This window comes from Canis lupus, chromosome 15 (assembly GCF_003254725.2).
Source record: "Canis lupus dingo isolate Sandy chromosome 15, ASM325472v2, whole genome shotgun sequence".
In the NCBI taxonomy this organism is placed as follows: Eukaryota; Metazoa; Chordata; class Mammalia; order Carnivora; family Canidae; genus Canis; species Canis lupus.
In genome coordinates this window covers 25,020,147-25,043,414 of record NC_064257.1, presented here as the reverse complement: position 1 = coordinate 25,043,414, position 23,268 = coordinate 25,020,147, and the positions used below count along the sequence as shown (strand labels likewise).

The 23,268-nt window shown below is 36.9% G+C and overlaps 1 protein-coding gene across 5 annotated transcripts in view; it reads right to left on the bottom strand.

Moving 5' to 3' along the window:
• The window catches only part of TMTC2 (transmembrane O-mannosyltransferase targeting cadherins 2), a 389,135-nt gene that overhangs the window by 10,025 nt on the left and 355,842 nt on the right, over nucleotides 1-23,268 (bottom strand). The window contains exon 12 of one of the 5 annotated variants that reach the window (XM_049094601.1): nucleotides 19,107-19,343. The exons of the other annotated variants lie outside the window; for them this stretch is intronic. Within the exon in view, the coding sequence (XP_048950558.1) occupies nucleotides 19,305-19,343 (39 nt within the window). The 3' untranslated portion in view covers nucleotides 19,107-19,304. Of the gene's footprint in view, nucleotides 1-19,106; nucleotides 19,344-23,268 lie in introns of those variants that run through there. 5 annotated transcript variants of the gene reach the window in all.

Genomic DNA, 23,268 nt, shown 5'->3' with positions numbered 1-23,268 from the left:
TCCTGTTCTTTAACATCTAGATGGAATAAGTTCTGTAAGGGTTGTCATCTACATGGTGGTACTTGAAAGGTAATTACACAGAACTCCTACTACCTCAAAACAGCCCTAAATACAACTGTCTGGCCTAGTGTTCTCCTGGTCAGGCACTTTCCCAAGACAGACAACCAGGTAAGTAAGCACTGTTTCTAAGATGAAAAATCTGTTAAACACAAAATGGGAAAATCCTTGATAGAGGTGGATTTTCAATGTGGGTGGGAGGAGGACAGAAATCTGGGCAGTGGAGAAGGGCAACAGGACCCACGACAACATTTCACAGCAACGCTGGGGAGTCTTGGATGACTGTCTGTGGGAGAAGGCTGGCGGCTCCTGGTTAGCCCCACACAGAACCGACTTTTCTTTATAGTCTGCTTCTCTGTCTTTATCTGTTTTCTGGCTTTCTTCTCAGTTACTGTTTTTAGGGACAACAAGAAAATCTGAAATTAACAATATTTTCATATTCTCCCTCTCTTTATCACCCTCCACTTCTACTGGCACTGCCTCGTCTAGAGCATCTCATCCATTCCTAAGTTTTTGTCCGTCTCCTTTTGCCCTCCTGTCTTCAACTCCTGCTTTACCTATCACCCACAGACCATCTATCTCTTTTAAAAACACAAATGGGTTTTTTTTTTTTTTTAAGATTTATTCATGAGAGACACAGAGACAGAGAGAGAGAGAGAAAGACAGAGACACAGGCAGAGGGAGAAGCAGGCTCCCTACAGGGATCCCAACTTGGGACTTGATCCCGGGCCTCCAGGATCACGCCCTGGGCCAAAGGCAGGTGCTAAACCACTGAGCCACCCAGGGATCCCTCACAAATGGGGTTTCAGAAGGTCAACCTGCACCTACAGAAAAGAATCCAGGCTCTTCTGCTCAATGCTAAGAAACTGATTATTATGTGGCGCCCCAAAAAAAGCCCTCAGTGTGTGTGTGTGCATGTGCATGTGCGTGTATCTGCATGAGCCATAAGAAGAGAAACCTTCTCTTTCTGCCATGTGCACTTTTGAGCACTCATCTTTTATCAGACTGTTTCTCTGACAAAGCCCTTCTTCCATTTTTTTTTCAACAAACTTCTGCTCATTTAAAAAAGGAGTTTAACAATCTCTTATTCATAGCTTACTTCTCTGTGTTCCCACAATACTGTCTACATACATTAATTGCAACACTTACCACAATGAATAACATCTACTTGTTATAAGCATCTGTCTTCTTTACTGGAGAGTGAAACAGACAGTGAATTTATTTTAGCTGTCTTTATAGTGCTAGTGCCAGGCTTTGGCATATGAAAGACATTCTCAATGAATGCTTGCTGAAAGAAGAAAAAAATGTTATGATTTAGCAGAAAGAGCTGACCTAGAAGAGGGTATATCCTAGCCCGATCTTAAAGTAACTTAATAAACATTTACTAAGCACCTACTATATGTCAAGGTTGCTGTCAGACACTCTAGCTAAGTGCTGAACAAGAACAATATTTTTTCAGTCTGTATATAGTTTTAGCTAACATTAACTGCACGGTTGGCATTTATCACAAACCATTAGGGGGTGTGCATACCTCTCATTTATGTGCCTCAAACCTACCGGGTCAGTGTCACTGTTACCCATTCATTGTTCTAGGCATTGTTCTAACGCTACAGGAGAGTTTACAGACGGATTCGCTGCCCCCACGGTGTTTATAGTGCAGTGCGTGAATACAAATTTTTCTACTACAGAGAAGAAATCAGACACGTCTAGAAGGGTGAGATGTGGAGGAGAGGAGAGGTTACTTCCTATGGTCATGGGCCTATGAGACACGATGAAGTGCCAGGTTGCTTCAAGTCTTTAATTCTTCCAAAATGAGAATGGCATAAAAACTTCTGAAATTGGTTGTCACATCAAAATCAGCTTGTTAACTTTTGAAAAGTGTTTTTAGCCAACTGCTGACAACACAGCCGACAATGGACAGAAGTCCTAATAGAGAAGAGTCTGCATTGCGATTAGTTCGGAGATGAAGATGTCCATAGTGAGAGCCATGCTGTAACCCTTTTGCGATCCAATCAAAATAGACCCCCCCAAAAAATCATATTAAGAAATGAAATACTGATACAATAATGGAGAGATGTCGGAAAATTCCAAGATAAAACAAGAGTCCACATGCACTGCAACGGTCTCAATTCAGCAGTGGTAGTTCTTCATAGTCATGTTTTGACTACAGTCATATTTTGAATAAAGTATCTCCGCAGAAAGATTTACCAAATTGTACACACAACAGGGGAAAACAACATTGGGAATCTAGCAATGGCCTGGCAAACTGTGACAGATAATAGAGATGATTCATTGTTATTCTCAGTTTCAACACGGTGTTTGCGTTTTTGAAATAGCCTTGAATAAAACAAAAGAGCTACAGGTGACAAGCAAGACACAACGCTGTATTAAGGGAGCAGTTTCAAGTTCTCAGTGACACATTTTATCCTGTGTGTTCAATCCTTCTCTCCTACATCTGCCCCATCCCAGTGGCTGTTGCAAGAATGTTCATTTAACTTTTATGATGGGTGTGATTGCCGCAGCGTGGAGTGCTATCCATTTCTATGGTGATCAAAATGCCAAAAGCTGTGGTTTGGGGGACAGCAAACAGTGACTGGAACAGAGTCATTTCAAAGGTGGTAGTTATTTCCAACAGACTTTAAAGTGCACATACTAAATTAAGAATATGAACTCAGAAATTAATCTTTACCGGAGATGATCCTATTTCAAAGACAGGTTTTCCTGATGTCCTTAATTTCATAAGAACATCTCCCACATGATCCAAATGAGGGAACTTAGGTCCCAGGCCACACAAGTGTCCCTCGTAGCTTTTAAGAAAAGGCAATCAGTACACCATTTATCTTGATTTGCAATGAACATGTAGCTCGTCACCTGAAGCAAAACTACAAACAAAAGCTCTACATAAAGTGAGAAAAATACGTGACCTAAATTAGTGCATGCAGATTAGAAGACTGAAAATAAGTAGAACTTACTGAAGGTAAGGACATTAAAGGAATGAAATTTAGGTAAGAATCTGTACAACAGGCAAAATCACCTCTATCTCTAAAACACCAGGAGCTGTCTGCCCTTACTACCGTGGATAGCTTCTCCCTTTCTTTGAACCAAATTCCTTGTCTGTTTCCAAATATGATTTAAACAACATAATTCACTCTACACTTTATTCGTTTCTTTCTGGTATGAAGGGGAGGGAAGAACATGTGCACGCTTTCTCAATCATAATCGTATTATGCAGAAGGATTTCCAGCTGCATGGGCCATTCACATGTGTATGTGTGAAGCATGAGTTTGAATAAAACTCATCTAATAAAATGATGCTCATCCCAAGGAGTTGAAACACATCCCTGGGATAATCATGGTGTTATTAAAATGTATCTCAGAGATATGCTGGAAGTTGAGATTTGAGTTTACGATATTTAAGAACTTAATTGTCATGGGAGGCAGAGAAAAACATTTTTTTCCCTTTTTTTTGTGGGGGGGGAGGGACTGGCCCTTTTTGTGATGCAAATTGATCATCTTTTTAAAAACACAATGCAGCAAGAACTAAAGGCATACTACATTGAGTGCTGAGTTTGAGAAGTTGATGAGCACTGGGTGTTTGTTATACGCAACTGATGAATTATTGAACATTACATCTGAAACTAATGATGTACTATATGTTAGCTAATCGAATTTTTTTAAAAAAAGACATACTGCACTGGCAAAATCAAAGTTACCATTGGAGTAAAGATTCAACATATACTATGACAATCAAATGCAGGAAAAATGTTTTTAACCTTATGTATGTATCACTTCCCCCACTGACTTCTGTGTTTGCCAATAAATAGTTGTAATCAAGTGGAGGTCAACTGAGAGACTCCAGTTTGCATATTGTTGAAATGACAGACTTGTTTCTGAATAGGCCTTATTGAAAATAATGATTTAAAAAAACATGGACATGAGTACGTTAGAGACCTCAAAGCAGTGGATGAAATGAAATTTAGGGTCAGTATACATGCTTGAAAGATGGGTAAGACATTTTTTTCCTCTGACAACGTGGACGGAGTGAAGAAGGGTTCATTCAAGGGTGACAGTGTCATTTGGATCAATTACACTTCAGCATGACATTAGAAGGCAGCAACTGTCCACCCACGGAACGAATATGAAGAAGCGTGTTTCACAAAGAGAATTCACCACGGGCTTCACGCATATATAGCAAGTGGCAACTTTTGCTAACACTGAGTTAGGATGGACCAGATCAAACATAATGAGCAGAAACAAAGCAATTCCTACAGAAACTACATATCTTTCCAGGGACTAAAAATAAAATGTAAACATACTGTCTGATACATGGCATTCTATTTGCACTTTTATAAGACCAAGACTTTGTTGATACATGCTTGGAAAAATAATGATGCAAGGTCTTCACACATCATTTCAGAAAATATTCCATCAGGACACACCAGTCAAGGTGAAGCCATGCTCTACGCCAAGCCAGTACACTTGACAAAGTGTCACACTTGCTGAAAATATAAAAATAAACATGGGTTGTGTGTATCTAAACTCATGGCAAATCAAGGGAGGCTTAACGGCAGAACTTTTGCCACTCACACAGTATAACCTCACGTATTACCCTCAATCTCTCTACATTCAATCACATATCTTGCCTTTATTTTTGACATGTTCATACCTGAAATTGCCACATTCAGACTACATCAGTCATCTAATGTAGAGCTTGTACAGTCAGCACATTTTTATATCTTTAAGCTTTTCAAGATGGGCTTGATGACATTTTTTTACATAATAGCTTCCTCAATTATGCACAATACTGATTTTGTATTGCCTTTACCTACTCTACCAATGTCTTACCTTCTCTCTGAGCAACTCCGTCTTTGAAAATGTATACCCTTACTTTCTTGCCTCCCTTCCTTGGTCTCTTCAGTTAATATAAAACAAGGAAGCAAACAAATAACAAGCAATCAATAAAGCAATCACACGGACCCAGAGTCCAAGCAATTGCTGGCCTCAGATATATTTTATTGGATACTTATCCACCCATATACCACAAATAACAACCCAAACAAGACTTGAAAAAGAAGGAAGAACAAAATAAATTATTTTGAGCCCAATGATTAATACTCATATGCTAACTCTGATTTCTTTTAGACTCATCTTCAATACTGAGTTAGGGAACCATAATGATTATATGATACGTGTCAACTATGTTTACAAAGTCACACAGAAATATATTTTACCTCCTCACAAAAACATAAGTTTGTACCGGCAATGCAACGAACTTCAGAAAAGAAGTTAACACAGAAAAACTTGACCACATATCATCTCTACCTATGATTCATGTTAACAAATAAAACAAAAAAGTCTTTTCTAGAAGTACAAGGCACATGTTTTTAATTCTTTCATGTAAGAAACCAGAAACAAGATCTTTTTTCTGTTATTATGTATTTGTTATTCTTAAAATAAATTATCTTATTAATACTTCACTAAATTGTAGGCCATTTATCTTATACATGTTTAATGTCCATTATATATAATAATTAAAATCCAGTTCAGTATCTTGAAATGGTTCACAGAAATTAAGCCATGCTCTAATGCCTATAATTTAACACTTGTATTTACTTTAGTCAAAGAAGATCAAGAACATTGTTAATTTCTTTGGTTCATCTAAGAGAAGTAGGAATGAAATGGTAATTATGAAGTCAATACTCTTAGAAAATTAAGTCCAGGATTCTATGGCATATGATCACTTATAGTGGCCATTTGAAAAAGCAGCCTGCAGCAGGAGTACATGTGGCTAATCTGTAGGTTTATTTGACTCCAGAACCTAAGGAACAATGAGAGGCCAGGAAGTATGGCCATCCCATGAAAAGAGGAATTGATGCATAAAGGTATCTCTTACTAAATAAATGGGATTTAGCAGAAATGAATAGATTATTTATAACAAAGACATAATAATGAAGAATTTAATGAGAAAGTCATGGATGGAGCCTTTTGCAGGCTGCAAATGGTCAAAATGATATCTCTCCTGTGTTCCTCGAAACTGTAATTTCTAAAATAAATTTGAGTTCTTCAATGATTTCAACCCCCATGGCCCATTTTCTTTGAGTTCTTCAATGATTTCAACCCCCATGGCCCATTTTCTTTTTAAAATATATTTTTTCATTCATTCAACATTTAATTTTTGAGCACCTACATTGGGAATTCAGCAGTACACAACATGGTTAAAAATCCTGGGCCTCATGGGACTTGTATCTTGTTCCTAAGACATAGATAATAAGCACAAAAATATGAGCCAAATATATAGTATATTATATTGTGATATATAGTATATTAAAAAATACAGCAAAGAAAAGGGTGAAGGGATGTATGAAAGGAGGCCAGTCAACAAACTATAGCCTGGGAGCCATATCTAGCCTAGCCCTTTTACTAAAAAAAAAAAAAAAAAAAAAAATCACAGCACATGAAGATTACATAAAATTCAAATTTCAATGCCCATAAATAAAATAAATAAATTTTTATGGAAAAAAGCCACACTTAATCATGTATGTATCATCTATGGCTGCTTTCGTGTTACCACAGCACAACTGAGTAGCTGTAGAGAGACTTCATGGCTGCAAAACCTAAAATATTTACTGCCTGGTCTGCTACAACGGAAGTATGCTGAACCCTCCTATACAATATTAAACAAGAAGATCTCTAAAGGTCTTAAGAGAAGACAGCATTTGAGTGTAGAAATGAAGGAGGCGATGGAGTAAATTGTACAAGGATCACCGCTTGTGATCACTCGTTGGTCTGACATGTTTTGAATGTTGTATCAAAAGCAGACTAATGAAGGAGTCAACTGCTATATTATAGATCAGCAATGACGGTGATGTCTTTGACAAGGAAAGGAGCAGTGGAAGTTGGCTCATGCAATTAGAAGAATGAAGCAATTTGCTGTAGTGGGAAAGACTACGGGATGAGAAGGTGTGGGAAGAAGATCATGAGTTCCATTCTGAACTAGTAGCTTGAGGGGTCTGTACTAGTGCAGATACTAAGTTAAATGCCGGGTAGATTAGTCTGGAGTCCAAAGAAAAGACCCCAGCTGGAAATTTAAATTTGGGAGCCATCAGTATATCAATGCTATTTAAAGCCACGAGAGAGGATAAGATATCTGAGAAAGTGACAATATAGGGAAAAGAAGGTCAAGAAAAAAGAAAAAAAAATCAAGGTCAAGAAATTGGATAGATGGGAAAGAACAAGCCAGAGGGATGAAGGTTAGGAGGAACCAGAGCTAAAAATCTGGAAACTAAGTGAAGAAAGTGTTTCCAGGAGGAATGAGTAATCAGCTGTGTCAAACGCTACTGATAGGACAAGTAAAATTAGAACTGAGAACAAATGGATTTAATGTTGTTGAGTGTTGTTCCAGTAACTTTGACAAGAGGAGCTTTGGTGACATCACTGGAGAAAAAGCCTGCTTGGAAGAGGTTCAAATGAAAATGGAAAGTTATGCTATAAAGGGAAGGAGGAAAATGGAGTGGTAGCTAGAGGCATAAACAGGCTTGAGAGACTTTTTGTTTTTCAATTTGGGGAGTGATAACATCATGTTTAAATGTCGATGGGATATTTCAGTAGGAAGGAAAAATCTGTTAATACAGGAGAGACAGTGAAAAAGAGGGAGTGAGAGAGAGAGAGAGAGAGAGAGAGACAGGAGGCAAGTAGCTGTGGGACTAATGTCCTTCAACAGTTAAGGAATCTAGAGAAGAAATTGAAGAGGCTGCTTTGAGCTAGAAGTATAGACAGTTTATAACAATGGGAAAAAAGTATCAGTTAAAGGCACAAATGCCAATGGATGGTTAGATGTGAAGATGGAAACTTGTGAAACTTCTAATTACGTTTGCATTCTCAATGAAAAAGGATGCAAGGCTGTCAGTTGAGTGGGATGATGGGGAAAAAGATGTTGGAAATTTTATATGAGTAAAGTGTGAGGTTATCTAGAAAAATATCAGAAAGAATGAGCTAAAAAATGATAACATGATTGCCATCCAGCCCTGAGGGCTCACCTGAGGCCAGTGTTATTGAACTTTAAAGCAAGTTGTGTTTTTCTTTAGCTATGTCTAGTTTCAAGATGCAGACATGGAGCAAGATGCATCCATCCAAAGATGGATGTAGCCAGGTGTTGATGTGGCCAACAAGTATGATGAGGCAAAGGGACACCTGGGTGGCTCAGTGGTTGAGCATCTGCCTTTGGCCCAGGTCATGATCCTGGAGTCCCAGGATCGAGTCCCACATCGGGCTCCTCGCATGGAGCCCGCTTTTCCCTCTGCCTGTGTCTGTGCCTCTCTCTCTTTCATGAATAAAGAAATGAAATCTTAAAAAAAAAAAAAAAAAACCATGATGAGGCAAAAACAAGCAAAGGAATGATTATCATGACTGATCTTGGCATTTATTTAAATAAGGAGGTATGTGAGGCATAATGTGGTCTAGGACACTGAAACGCTGGTGATTTCTATGGACTGTAGATCTTGGGTGTGGCTGGAGCATTTGGGATGTTGGTGCCACAAGTGGAGATGGCAGTCAGGTCATGGGATGTTTGAGTGGAACTGTGAGTTTCAGGAAACAGCAACCAGGCAAAAGAGGAATACACAGAGTTTTATGGGGATTAGATTCTAGGCGTAATGGACGACTTGTGAGAACTGGGCTTTTGGGGTGACGTAGATAGTCGTGACAGTACCAAGGAGAAAACAATACGACAATTTTATTAACAAATACTAGTAAAAATGGGCTTTCATTAGGATAACGGTTTAGTAAAGTTAGGGTTTTTAAAAGATATTCTCCACTTGTTAACAACTCACCTTAAGCACAAAAGCAGCTGCTATTGAAGACTCTGGAACTTCCACCAAGAATGCAAGCAAGGCACCAAAAGCATATCCTAAGATGATTCTAATAATTAACACATTTCTTAATTTTGTTATTAGATTGTTCTAGAGGCTTTGCAGTTGGTGTTTTCGAATCTTAATTCTCCTTGTACTTCAGAGGCTAGCTGAAAACAATACTGATCACATTTTATTTGGTGTCCACTAGAATTTAATAAATGAAAACTAAATGTATATGTTAAGTAAATTAAAAGAACCATGGATTTAGCATAATAACCAGTTCTATTATTTTAGAGTTACAAACTAAATTTCAATATTCAGTGTGGTGATTCAAATAGTGATTATCTCTTGTGGGGAGAGACTAGTGGTTGGGTTAGGAAGCACAGAGGTAGATGGAAGTTAATGGCAATGGTTAGTCTTAGAAAGTTCCATGATGTTCACAAGCACAGATTTCATTGTTTATTATTATGCATCTTTACTACAAAATGTTAGTATATTCTATGTGTTTAGGTGTTGTATTTTAAATATATCATAACACCATACTTCTGTTGGGCTCTTCTATTAGCAAAACCAAAAAAAAAAAAAAGTTCTACATTTCCAGAGAAGAAATTCCCACCTGCCATATACCTTTGTCTGAAGTCAAGTAGGCACAGGTGAATGAGATGCCACACCATCCTGTGACCCAACATTAAACATACAAAAATCATCACTGTCACTAGATTACATAATATTTATTTAGATTTATATCTATGTTTGCTGTTTTATCTGCTTCCCACTCCTTCTTGCATCTGAGCTTCTCCTTTTTAGAGGTTTCTTTAGTGTAAAAGATTATTGACGGTAATATTTTTCAATTTTTGATGATATGATGTGTCTTTATTTTACCATCATTGCTGAAAAATATTCCTGGATGCTAGAAGAGTATTATAGAAATTTTCTTTTAACATCTTAAAGAAATTATTTCATTATCTTGTGTCTTTCAGGGTTGCATTAATTTTATGTGATCTTGGTCAAACTAGCTTTCCTTCATAGGTAGGTTTTCTTTCTGGCTGCTTTTAGGTTATCATTTGCTTCTGGTTTCCTATAATGCACCATGCTGAGCCTGCATATAGATTTCTATGTATTCAATTTGGGACATATTGTGCTGTACATCTTCTAATTATCTTAGAAAATTCTTGGATATTCACTATGCTATCCTTAATGTCTGGGGCTCTGAATAGATATTACATATTCTCATTGTATTCTCCAGTTTTCTTAACTTTTGTATTCTTCATTTTCCCTTTTTAAAAAATATTTTTATTTATTCATGAAAGACACAGAGAGAGAGGCAGAGACATAGGCAGAGGGAGAAGCAGTCTCCCCACAGGGAGCTTGATATGGGACTTGATCCCAGACCCCAGGATAATGCCCTGAGCCAAAGGCAGACGCTCAACCCCTGAGCCACCCAGGCGTCCCCCTCATTTTTCTTTTCTGAATGGCAGTCTAGGTATCTTAAATTCCATTAATATTCTCATTTGTGACTAATCTATTTAATTTACCCCTTGGGCTTTGAATTCAAGAATTCTTTCCTTTTCAAGACCACCCTATTATCTACTTAAATATTTCATACAAAGCAATCCTGTGTTCTGTTTCTGACATTTCAGTATCTGTAGTCTTTGAAGGTTTAAATATTTTGTTTTTGCGGGCTCTCACTTGTGGTTACTTCCTTGGGGCCTTAGTGATCTTTGAGTTTTCTTTAACTAATGAATTGTTTGATCTTAATCTGAGGAATCCAGAAGGACTGAATTAGGGATGCTTTTCTCCAGAGAGGACTTGCATCTACAAATAGAAAATACCACCAACCTAAAACTACCACATTCTGCCTTGAGGGTCCTGACTCACTTACACTTATAAGCTCTGTTTTACCACCTTGGTGCAAGCACAAGATTCATTAACCAGAAGGCAAGGCCGCTATTGAACCCCATACTCAGGATAACCCTGCTCCTACAGGTGACTTGCCATTGAGAATCCCAAAGTCCAGTTCAAAGTTTTCTTTCTTCTTTGATTTTGCTTTGCTCCTTAACCCCTACCCATTACTTTTTTTGAAAGAATGGTTATTCTCGTCCTCTTGAAAGCCCAACAAAGGAAAAATATTATTTTATCCTCTACCTGAGGAGAGAATTGCTGTGGTCTGTTATGCTGACAAGAAGTAGGAATCTTTGTGATTACAATGAAAGTCATTGAAATTTTGACAGTTTTAAGAGTTGGCTTCAAAATTCAAGAGCATATGAATGAAGAGCTGGTTCATGACTATGTAGCCTGAATCCTGTAAATTATACCATTCTAAGTAACAGGGGAAGGAAAGTGGATCTTGCTCTCAGAATGGTTTCAAAGGGAAGAAGTAGCAAATATAGAAAAGCAACATAAACAAATAAAAGCATACAGAGAACACTTTGACATCCTCCTGGAATATTATCCACTTTTGGCAGGACTCTACTTTGTTTAGCTTATAATTGAGAACCACTACACAACCAAAGTTTATTTATCAAAAAATATGTAGTACCTTAAAAGAAGTACATAGTGCTTTTCTTATAAGAACACTTACCATCATGGCAATAAAAGGCACAACATAGGAAATAAAATCAATGGTACTGTAATAGGCTTATACGGTGACAGATAGTAACTACACTTGTGGTAACTACAGCATAATGTATAGAGAACTTGAATCTCTATGACGTATACCTAAAACTATCGGAATAATGAGTGTAACTATACTCAAATAAAAAAAATTTAAAAAGAGCATGGGGGTACCTGGGTGGTTGAGTGGTTTAAGTGTCCAACTCTTGATTTCAGTTAAGGTCATGATCCTAGGGGTTGTGGGATGGAGCCCCGTGCTGGGTTCTCTTGTGCTGAGCATGGAGTCTGCTTAAGATTCTCTCTTCCTCTCCCTCTACCCCTCCCCCCATATAAATAAATAAATAAATAAATAAATAGCACTTATCACATGCTTGACTACTTTGCATTTTGGCACAATCCCTTTCTTACAGTTCATGGAAATTTTAGTTTCATATTTTGTTGTCAGCAGAGCAATTCTCCCTCTTGCTGAGATAAAAACTAATTTCAGACCCACAAAATGAGAACAAGGGAATTTCCTTCATCTATTCTCTCTCTTTATCACTAAGCAGCAAATTAGAGTAGCAAGTACTGCTACTTCACAGAACACATATATTTGTTCCTTTCTTCACCTACAGAAAGAGTTAAAAAAAAATAGCCTACTTCCTGTGCTGTCAGGACTGAGGTTCACAGAATGGATAAGGGATTCATGTCCTACTTCCCTTGTTGGCTACCTCAAATCAAACTTTTTCTCATGTGAGGACAAATGCACCTACAAGCACATATGCACTCTAAGGGACTGCAAGGGGCAAAGTTGTACCCAGATGCAAAGAACAAATGTCAATAAAACCCAGTCACTTATGGATTACTGTCAGCTGAAATATTTAGGAATTATTCATACAATATTAACTTGTTATCTGCTTTCTACATGTAATTTCCTAAGTGAAAACAGCATTAGCTGGCTGTTAACTTCTACATGGAAAATCATTTTCAATCTCAATGCAGCTACTTAGTATGTATTGTACATAAAGCCTCTATATCTTCTTTAGTCTTAGTTTTCTAATGGGTCAAAAAGTCTATCACCATCATCATCATGATGTCATTATTTATACTGCAGGTACTTTACATTTGTTTGCTACTTTTAAATCGTTCAAAGCACATTCACTTACATGGTTTCATTTCATCCTTGCAGGTGACCAGAGATATTTGGATCTTGAAGGATAAAGTAGGTAGTTCAGGGTAACACAACCAGTAATCAGTATTTCTGGGCCCAAACCCCAGTTTTCCACTCCATTTCCACTCTACTATTCCAATTTATTATGACGGTGCCTGTTTTCATTTTGGTAAACATAGGTAGTTGTTCATAATGCTTGTCATAAGCATCTGGGTACATTGGGTTGACAAGACCCTATAACCATAATTTAAGGGCATATGGTTGACTAAAAGATAGAGATAATGACAGACAGAGTATTGACAAATAGAGAAAATCTATTTGCACCAACATGAATTTTGTATGATTTTTCTGAAACATACTAAAAAGCATTTGGGTCATAAAATTATTCTTAATTTAGCTTTTATTTCTTCATGTACTCAGAATAAAAATAAATATCTACTTGAAGAAAAAGAAAATATGTATCTTTATAGTCGGTCCACTGTTCGCAAACAGTATGGTTAAAATTATACTGCTTAGGTATTGAGAAACAAAACACTGCTGTTCAAGATTATTTAATTATACCAAATATTCTATTGAAGTTTTATCTTTGCAAAATAATGTCACTAGCAATCATGCTAAATGCCTGTTATTTTAATGTACTTATACATTTATAAATTTGCTTTCCATGATGTCCTATTGAATGAGGATTGATTAAAATGTGATCAATATTATTAAACATGAATTATAATGTTGCTAAAGCAATTCAATAACAAAATAATTGATTAATCAATTAGAAGCATCGATATGTGCAGGTAGAACCATGCTTACTTTCTGAGATTAGGTTCCAGAGGTTTCGTAAGAGCTACTTTCAGTGTTTATTAGGTGTTAGAGATGAAAAGATTACCTTAATTGCAGCCTATTCTTACTAGCATTTGTTAGTTAAAAACAAAAAACAAAAAACATTTTCTAGATAGTAAAATATAGTAAAATATAGGTCCATATACACTAGTTTAGGGAGCATTAACAATAGGATTTTTCTCCATGATGTTTTATCTACATAATTACACTTTGTTCAGACAGATCATTCTTGCTGGAAATAGGAGAAACACCTTAGATTATAAAGGGGTTGATAAATTTATTTCCAAAAGAGGAGGAAATGTTTTAAGATAAATGTACCAAAAGCCATATCTATATCTATCTATATAGGTCTATACATATATCTTCAAAATGGCAAGTGGAAACAGCTCTGGATTAGCAATAGAAGATCTGGTCTTTAATCCCTACCTTCCCATTTCCCACCTGTATTACTCTGGAAAAATTACCCAACGTTGCCCACGTCAGTTTCTTGTATGAAAACCCAAACCAAACTAACCAAACAAAAACCCCAGCAGAAACAGCTATCATTTTTCTTATTGGATATTATGAAGAATAAGTAATAGAGTAGGTATGCAAACAATATGCAAATGTGAAAAACTCTACAGAAATGTTAGTTATTATTTTGCAGCATGTTACCAAAAAAAAAAAAAAAGCTGCAATATTTCAGTGGTAATTTGCAAACTTTGAGATGGTACTTCCTTAGCATGCATGCACACACTCACACATAAATACATACATACATACATTGTTTATAAGAGGAGGGTAATCTAAAACTGGAAAAAAATCAACAATATTTTTTTCTAGTGATTTGCGGAATATAAATTCTGTTTTGTGAATTCTTCAGTTGAAGAAGAACAGTAATAGGCCTTGGAGAATCTCTTAATCTAGCTTACTCTCAAGAGGCATCTGAGGAAACATAAATATCTGTGCATATATAACTGTGCATAGAGCATATACGCAAATATATTTCTTTTTCCTTCCTAATGCTGGAGGAATTTGGACTCTAGGAAAAAGTAAAATTTATTAATAGTAGCACAAAGAAATTCAAAACAGCATATGTTTAAATGTTGACTCTAAATCACAAGTGTACACTTAAAATCCAAAATGAGTAGACTGTGTCAATATTGTACACAGTAAGACTTTTATAATAGAAAAAAATTAAATTGTACTCATTTTTTTGCCTATGGGGTTGTTTCTATTCAGTTTGGAAAATTTCATTACTGTTATAAATCTTTACCATAAATTCCAAAGAATAACACCTACTGTGTAAGAAAAGAGAATGAAATTAAGCTTTTAATCAAGAAATTAGGAGCTCCCTGGGAAATAGTTGAGAAAGTATGTCATATTTCATTCTTTTGCAAAGTAGAAAAGTCTGAAAAAATATTGAACCCTTATAAAAGGATATTGGCTTTAAGAGAATCTGATGATTATGAAGCAAAATCACTACCTCTCAGCAAAAGAAATGGATCTCTCTTCATAGAGCATATTCATTAAATACATCATTAAAAATTTGACAGTGTCTAATTTACTCTGAATTCATTAAAAATATATGAAATACCCTAATCTAACAAGTCTCCTCAGTGGGTATTTAGGTTGTTTCTATTTTCCTTGTTAATAGAAACAATACTACAATACACAGAAATATTTGAGATAGATTTTTAAGGATTAATTCATGCAGCTGGAGAAGAGCAGGGCAGGATGTATGAGCAGATGAATTTCAAAGGAATAAAGGGTAAATTATATGGAATTTTAGAGTATGTTGAGTTTTTGGATGGCAAGTAGCACTGGGGGTTGGAAGGTAGTAACAGCTAGTACCTTGTCGTACTATGGTTGTAAGCAGTGAGACAAGGCATAGAACATCCTTTCCTAAGGAGGAAATATGTGCATCTTTCACATATTTGGTTCTGCTAAAACTTTTGTTAGAAAAATGGCTTTGTCTCTAGCAAAAACTATGGGAAAAGATTATCAGCAATGAGAAGTCAGAGAGTACTTTTAATAGTAATTTGAAAGTACTGTGTTTAGAAAGATGCAATTCTTGTCGCGAGACTGAAGAATAGATTTGAGGGACTGAGATATGAGGCAGAGAGAGTAGTTAGAGACCTCTTAAAGATTTCATGTAAGGAATTAGGAAACCTAAGCTCAGGCAATGAAAAGAGAAATGAAGAACTATTAGATCAAGTCATTTGGGATTAATCCTAATCTGGTACGATATAGTGATCTGCTGATCAAGGGTGAAGAAAAGGAAGGAAAAGTGAAGGTAACTGAAGTTATTAGTTTGACCAACTTGAGTGGAGGGTAAATGTGATAACCAATGTGAAGAATCCATGAGGAAGGGATGTTCTGAGACAGGAGGATGGAGTCAGTAATTCTGTATTTTCCATTTTTTTCCATCTCTACCTAGGACCAAACCATCATCATCTATAGCATGGACCATTTCGATGGCCAAACTCTGCTTCCAGCTTGCTTCTATAATTAATTCTCCACACAGTAGCCCCAGACAGCTTTGTAAAATTTATTTTTTTAATTATTTTCTTAAACTTTTATTTATTTATTCATGGAGATACAGAGAGAGACGTAGAGACAGAGGCAGAGGGAGAAGCAGGCTCCCTGCAGGGAGTCCGATGTGGGACTCAATCCCAGGATCCCTGGATCATGACCTGAGCCAAAGACAGGTGCTCAACCATTGAGCCACTCAGGTGCCCTCAGCTTTGCAAAATTTAAAGGAAATTATTTTACTCTAATATTTAGATCACCCAAAAGGTTTTCTTCTGTACCTAAAATAAAATTCAAAGTCATCCCTTTCTATCCGTACTTACCTCTCCAATGTCAGCTCTTGCCCTTCCCTCTCTCACTCATATGCTCCCTCCACTTTGGCCTTCCTTCTGCTCCAATCTTCCTTCCATTTTGCTTTCAGGCCTTTAAATGAGCTGCTTCTCTTCCCACATTTTTGCATGACTGGTTCCTTGCAAGATCACTCCCAGATTATATCTCATTTTTTAAGGGAAGCTAAAAAGTGATTATCCAACCTAAAATACGGGTCTTGTTTTCTTACAGCTTATGTTTTATTTTACTCGTAACATGCATCATTCAATAATATTTCATATGTGTAAGTCCTTTCACCATCAGAAAAAAAAATTCTTTTTGTAAACAGAAGAGACCTTATTTACATGGTTTCCTGCTAGTTCCTAATATCTAGAGCAGAGACGCTGATGAATGGGTATTCAACAAATATTTGTTAAATGAAAGAATGCACACTATGCTTGAAATGGCCCGTGGTACAACCATGTAGAGAGCTGGAAACTACTTGTGAGTGTGGGGAAAGATCAAGTCTAGAGAAACAGAGGAAAGAGATACAGCTGTACTACAACCGATTTCTATCTTGTAGGCTCAGCTACTATTTATGTTTGCGTGTTGTGTGTGCATGCGCATGTTTGAGAAGGATGATTTTTGCATGATAATTACTTTTAAATAACTTCAGTATACCCTTTCCAGGACTCAGAATCAAACTGAAACTCCTCTATCCCTAATTTCTCTCTAGATGACCAGTAGTCTAAATTGAAACCTTGGCTGTGCCACTAGTTAGGTGTGTGACTTCAGGCAGATCCCTATTTTTACAGATTTATTCAATAACTATTTAGTAAGTGCTCCCCAGGGACAGACACTGCATTGGTGGAACGGATGCACTTTGAACTAAACAACCATAGATTCTGTCCTCGTGGAGCCTACACTCTTTCAGGGAAATAAACAATCAAATAATCACACAAGTAAATAAACATCAACTATGGTAAGAACTACAAATATGAAGCAAAGTATAAGGAGTAAAGTGGTTCAGAGGTTTCCTGATAATGATTGCCAAGTTGAGATCACATAAATGAGAGAAATTAAGAGATCTTCATCAGAGGTACCTTCACTCAGAAGTAGAAGTTCAAAGCTGTGAGTTGGGACTGAGCATGGAATGTTCAAGACCTTGATAGAAAACCAGGCTGATAGGTGCTCAGAGAGCAAAGGAAAAAGAAATGGAAGATAAGACTGCAAAGATCACTCAAAACCATATCGTAAGGATTTTAGTGAATGAAGGAGCCCCTACACGTGGTCTTTCATTGGGAGCTCCATATCTCTCACAATGGTAAGACCACTTGTACTTTGGTGGATGATGCCAATGGTGAGCTTCCTAAATTGGCATGGAACCTATTATTTCAAACTGTGACTCTAAAAAGTAGGAACTGTAAACTCTCTGATATGTAAAAGACATATTTGAATAATCTGTGAAGTACCTGTAAAGTGAATTGAGTAAAAGCAACTGGTATTTGTGTTGGTTCAAAGGGGTACATCTGTGACATTTGCAGGGTTTTCATCTCAATCACATACGTGCTCATGATGTCAAATTTTTATAATAGTAAGAAGTCATCAGTCTGACTTCAGATCTAGAGGCAGTCTTCCTCATCTGAGTTTAAATTTCCATTTCTAATATCTAAGAAGAAAGAGCTTGTTAAGCAAATTAATATTGTGAAGAGGGTTTCCTGGAGGCATATTTAACCTACTTGCAAGGCCAACTACTTTATAATGCATGGCTTACATGCAAATGGGAAGCTACTAAATGTAAATTAGTTTGTTCATTACAACGGTCTAGTAAGGCTTTCAAACACATTATCATCAGTTAAGTCGCTGTGATAAAGTTTTAAAGCTGCATTTCTATTAAAAATCATTCATTCTTTATTTCTTTCACTCATTCACTTACTCAATGAACCTGCTCCTTGGGAAGTCTTTCCCAGCTCAGGATATAGCAACTCCATCCTTCTAAAATTGCTCAGGATAAAAAACATGGTGTCTCCTTGACTTTTCTCTCTCACACCCTACTTCAAATCCATCAGCCAATACTGCAGGCTCCAGCTTAAACACACATGTACATATGAGCACAGACACATATGTACACATATGTACACATATATGTGCATAATCATCCCACCTCTTGAATCTCAGTCATCCTTGTAAACGTATCTTTTGAAACTAATATATCAAGTTTGGAAATCAAAGAAGTGCTATCTTTCCAAGAACTCTAGGTTCAGACCATTTATTCTGTGTTCTGAGTTTTGCCATGACTTCCAAACTTGGATTTCCAGTCCTGATTCTCCCCTAATCTTCAGGCTCATATTTAGTTGTCTATAGGAATTCAGGACATCCAACTTAAATGCATTATCTTCCATATTGATATGTTCATCCTTCAAGATCCCTATTTAAACAAGTGCTGGAATCCACTTGGTCATCCAACCTACAAGCTCCTCTCTCTTCCTTACTCCCATGCCCCTATTAAGGAATCATCAGATGCTGCCCATTTGATCTCCTACATATTTCCCAAATATGTCTCTTCTCCCTTCCCTGCTTGCAAGTGCCCTAGTTTTAGGGAGCTTATTAAAGTTCTCTTCATTTCCTGGACCTTAATTTACCTCTCCCTTTGTTCAGGCAAGAGGAACAGGAGGGGAGTTGCCTCTGCAGAGATTTAGTGGGTAAAAGCTTAGCATAAACCCATCGATCACAATCCCTTGCTACTTTTCAAGACTCTCACAGCAGAAACAAACCCAACAATAAGCTGACAACTTATTTAATACACAGAAAAAATTTGAAGCAAGAGTTATAAAAATATTTTAGTGCCTTTTCTTCCCTGTTTTATATGATACATTTGGGGATTCATTGGAGGTAGTGTTTCATTCGGTGAACTTGGCAGTTTCAACTCTCAGGCACAAAGGAAATGGAAATGTCTGGAGATGTCTGAAGGGTTGTGTTTTACTTTCTCTTTTCCTTTTCTTCTTTTTCAGGAAAGCTCTGCCACGGTTGAAGATATAAAAATATAATATTTAAAACACAATTTTACAGACTTGATGACAATAAATTTAACTGTGCATCTTACATTTGCAAAGATTATCTTCTGTAATGTTTCATTATTCATTACTTGTTTAACTATTCCACATGTTCCCAAGGTAAAATAGACTTTGATGAATGTGTGCGCGTGCTCGCACGTGCGCGTGCGCACACACACACACACATATCCCTACACCCCTGAACTAGCAACAGTTATTCACATGCCTCCCAAGAGACAATGTGGGGATCCTCAAAGCTTTGGTATTTAACACATTTATCTTAAAAATCCTGCCACATTACCACCATTTAATTTCAAGTCAGTCTGCAAATAGCCATGTGCATAGTCATAGAGGGGTGAATGCTTTATGCTTTCACTTAACTTTGCCCCTTATGTATTTCTTGAGACCAGAGAAACCCAAGTTTTTCTTGTCTCTTTACAGTTGTCATAAATACAACTTGATAGTAGTTCAGAGAGATGCCTGATAAGGGATCCAGGATAAAATGGTTCTTTTTTAATCACAGGAATAGCAAAAACATGGATAATATTTTTATTTAAGCAAAACAACCTATTATAAATAGAAACTCGTAAGATAGAATAGCAAAGCAAGAGTAAACAATGAAAATCATGTAAATAATATGGTGATGACTGCTGATTGTTCCCCTAGTACAATCTGGGTTTCCCTTCTTTCTGGGTACATAGTTGAAAGCCACAAGCAATATTTCCCACTTTTGCTCATGGCTAGGTTTGCTCATGTGCTTAAGTGCTCATCAATGAAACGTGAGTAGAAAGGACATGTATAACTTGCATAAAAAGAAATCCTTACCCTGAACTGCTTTTCTTTTAGGCTCCATACATTAGGGCAGGGGCGTGTGTGCAATTAGCTGTGACCATGCAAAAGAGGCCCATGCTCTTAGGGATGGAAGAGCAACAGAATAGAAAATGGAGGCCCTAAGACTCTGTTTGAGGCTGGGAGCTGTTAGTCCTGTTTTTTGTGTAGGAGATATTCTGCAAAAATATTTTTTTGCAAAAAAAAAAATATTTTTTGCAGAATAGGCAAAAGGCAGGGTCATCTCTACAGTATAGCGGCAACCATGAAGATAGGAGGCTCTTTGGGGCTGCCCTGTGAGAAGAGTGGTTCTTTCAGGAACACAAATGTGTTTTTCCAAAGAAGGCTCATAATTTCCATTTTTTCCTTCCCATCCAAACCAATATGTATATGTTACTACTTTTTCTCTCTTATTGACCCTTTTAAAATTTATTTTCTTATTTTCACTTAGTTATCCTTTCATCCCCCTTCCTCTGAGTGTATAAACTGGGGGTGTTAAAATATAGTGACAAATCTACATCTTGCATTTTCACTAATCATATATCTGTTTCCAGATGACATCTTATAAACAGAGTATGTTCTTAATAGCTGTGCAACATCTATGAACTCTGACCCAAAACCATAAAAAAATAAATTCCACATGAATTAAAAATCTAAACTGAAAATTAAAAAACAAAACAAAATCTTCGTGTGAGAGAGGCCTTTTTCAGCAAGAGAGGAAACTCACATGTCATGGTGGAAAAGACAGGTATCTTGATAAGAAGAAAGCCCAGCAGAAAAAAATGGGCAAAAGATCTATGAGAGGCAAGTCTCAGAGACTGGTAAAGGATTAATTTATGAATATCTAAGATATGTTAACTCAGTAGTAGTCAGAAAGATGCAACTTTAAACAATGGATAGTAACTTTTGCTCTTCATGCTGATGATAATATAAAAGATGGATATTATTCATATCAGCAATGGTGTTGGTGGGAATGTGGATCATAATAACTTCTAAGGAAATATAAAAGTAGCACTGTAACACTGTTTATAACAGAAGTTAGGAAGAAAAAAAAGAGAAACATGTAATGTTCATCAATCAGGTAAAATTTGATAAAATGATGGTAATACCCTGAGTTAATTTTTTTTCTTTCAAATGACCTTCGGTCATATTCCAGCACCTCTTACTAAGTTTACCTACAAGTCAAAGAGTAGAGTCACTTGAGCAAAAGGTAGTTAAGGAAGGGGATTTGAGGCATGGCATGCTGGGAAAAGAGATGGGAAAGGAGCAGTGAAAGGAGGTGCTGGGCTTTAGTGCAAGGAGGGTTTGGACAGAGAAAGGCTTTTTTTTTTTAAATTAATTAATTTATTTATTCATGGGGGGGGGGGGCAGAGACACAGGCAGAGGGAGAATCAGGCTCCATGCAGGAAGCCTGATATGGGACTTGATCCTGGGTCTCCAGGATCAGGCCCTGGGCTGAAGGCGGCGCTGAACCACTGAGCCACCCAGGCTGCCCCTAGAAAGGCTTATATAGTAACTAAGAAACCACCCAGAGACTTCTGGAAAACAGACAACCATTTTATGGGGGAAAACTCTGAAATTATGTGAAAGGTTAAGTTCAGTCATATATTAAAGGAAATGTAACTTTATTTGGCAATCACAGGATTTGAGGTCTTGCGTTATATCTGATATGACTGAATGTATTTGCTGATTTTATGAATATTTCAATAGAGTCTCAGAGTACGAAAGGAAGTCTTGGAGTACTGGGCATAAGAGGAATCTGACAAGTGTGGACTTCGTTCAGGAAATTAATATGACCAGATTTACATGCTAGAAGTACCACTCTCCAAGAACCTAAGAAATAGGTCTAAGAAGGAAGCAGACAACTTGTACAATGGTAGGATCATACTGCGGATCTGTATGAGGGTAGGGTTGGCAGAGATAGAGTAGGGGAAGGCAGATTTGAGAAATGAAAGATGAAATCCCTAGCAAAATGGCAGACTTGGGGCTGCTTTTTAAGTCTCCTGCTTCATTGCCTAGGTAAGATGATGGCACCATTCACAAACTGAGAATTCCAGAGAAAGAGTTGGTCTTAAAGAACCATCGTATTGAAGCAGGTTAACTTTTTGCAGACGACTTTGATATGTCAGCTGCATGACTCTTAATTCATAATAATGGAAATAGAAACTTCAATATTAAATTACAGCAAATGAGTTTTCTCTCTAAAGGGCATGAATGTGACACTCTTTAGTAGGATGTGATGTTAGAATAAAGTACTGTAGTGATTATACTTCATTTGATTTCTCCAACTGTAATTGGTTTCTTTCTTTTCTCCTTTACTCAGCGCACGGATTGAAGTAATTTCTTCAAGACACAGACTAAATATAGGGAAGTATACCTACATCAAACCTTCCCCTTCTAACGCTTCTGAAAATTAGATATCTTAATGTCACCCTTAAAACATCTAAACCATGGTAACAATCTTACAGTATATTAGGACTGTGCATAGTCTTTCTAAAATATATTATCAAGAATTTGGTGTGAAAATAAAAGCATAAAAATGCTAAATATGGAGACAAGAAAATGCTTTTTTCTCTACATGTCTCCTATTACAACTGAAGTTCAAGCCCTTGAGCCCATGCTGACTATAACCTAGTGTATATACATTGATTTCTAGAAAATGTACATAGTAGAAAGAACATATACAGAAACACAAAGCATAAAAATCTGTCCCCCTTTTTTTAATACTGACAAGCCAACTCCTTATTATACCTTTACCAAGTCAAGATATATGATTGCAAACCCCAAGAGTTAGCACTGCCTACTGAAAGGTCGTGACTTATAAGAGGTCAGCATTTGGAATTTCAAGGATCTTCTTTGGCTTGCCACCATGCAATACTTCAAAGTGATTCTCAGGATGAGACTAGAGATTTTAAGGATTTAAAATTTAAGGATTTTATGGCTTATGTTTCTGTTCTTATACGTCATAGCTAGGCACCATGATGGCTAAAGAGAGTAGGTGATTAGAACTTGATTTAGTTTCCAAGTGCTTATTATGTCTATGTGATAGCTTAGTTTGGTTA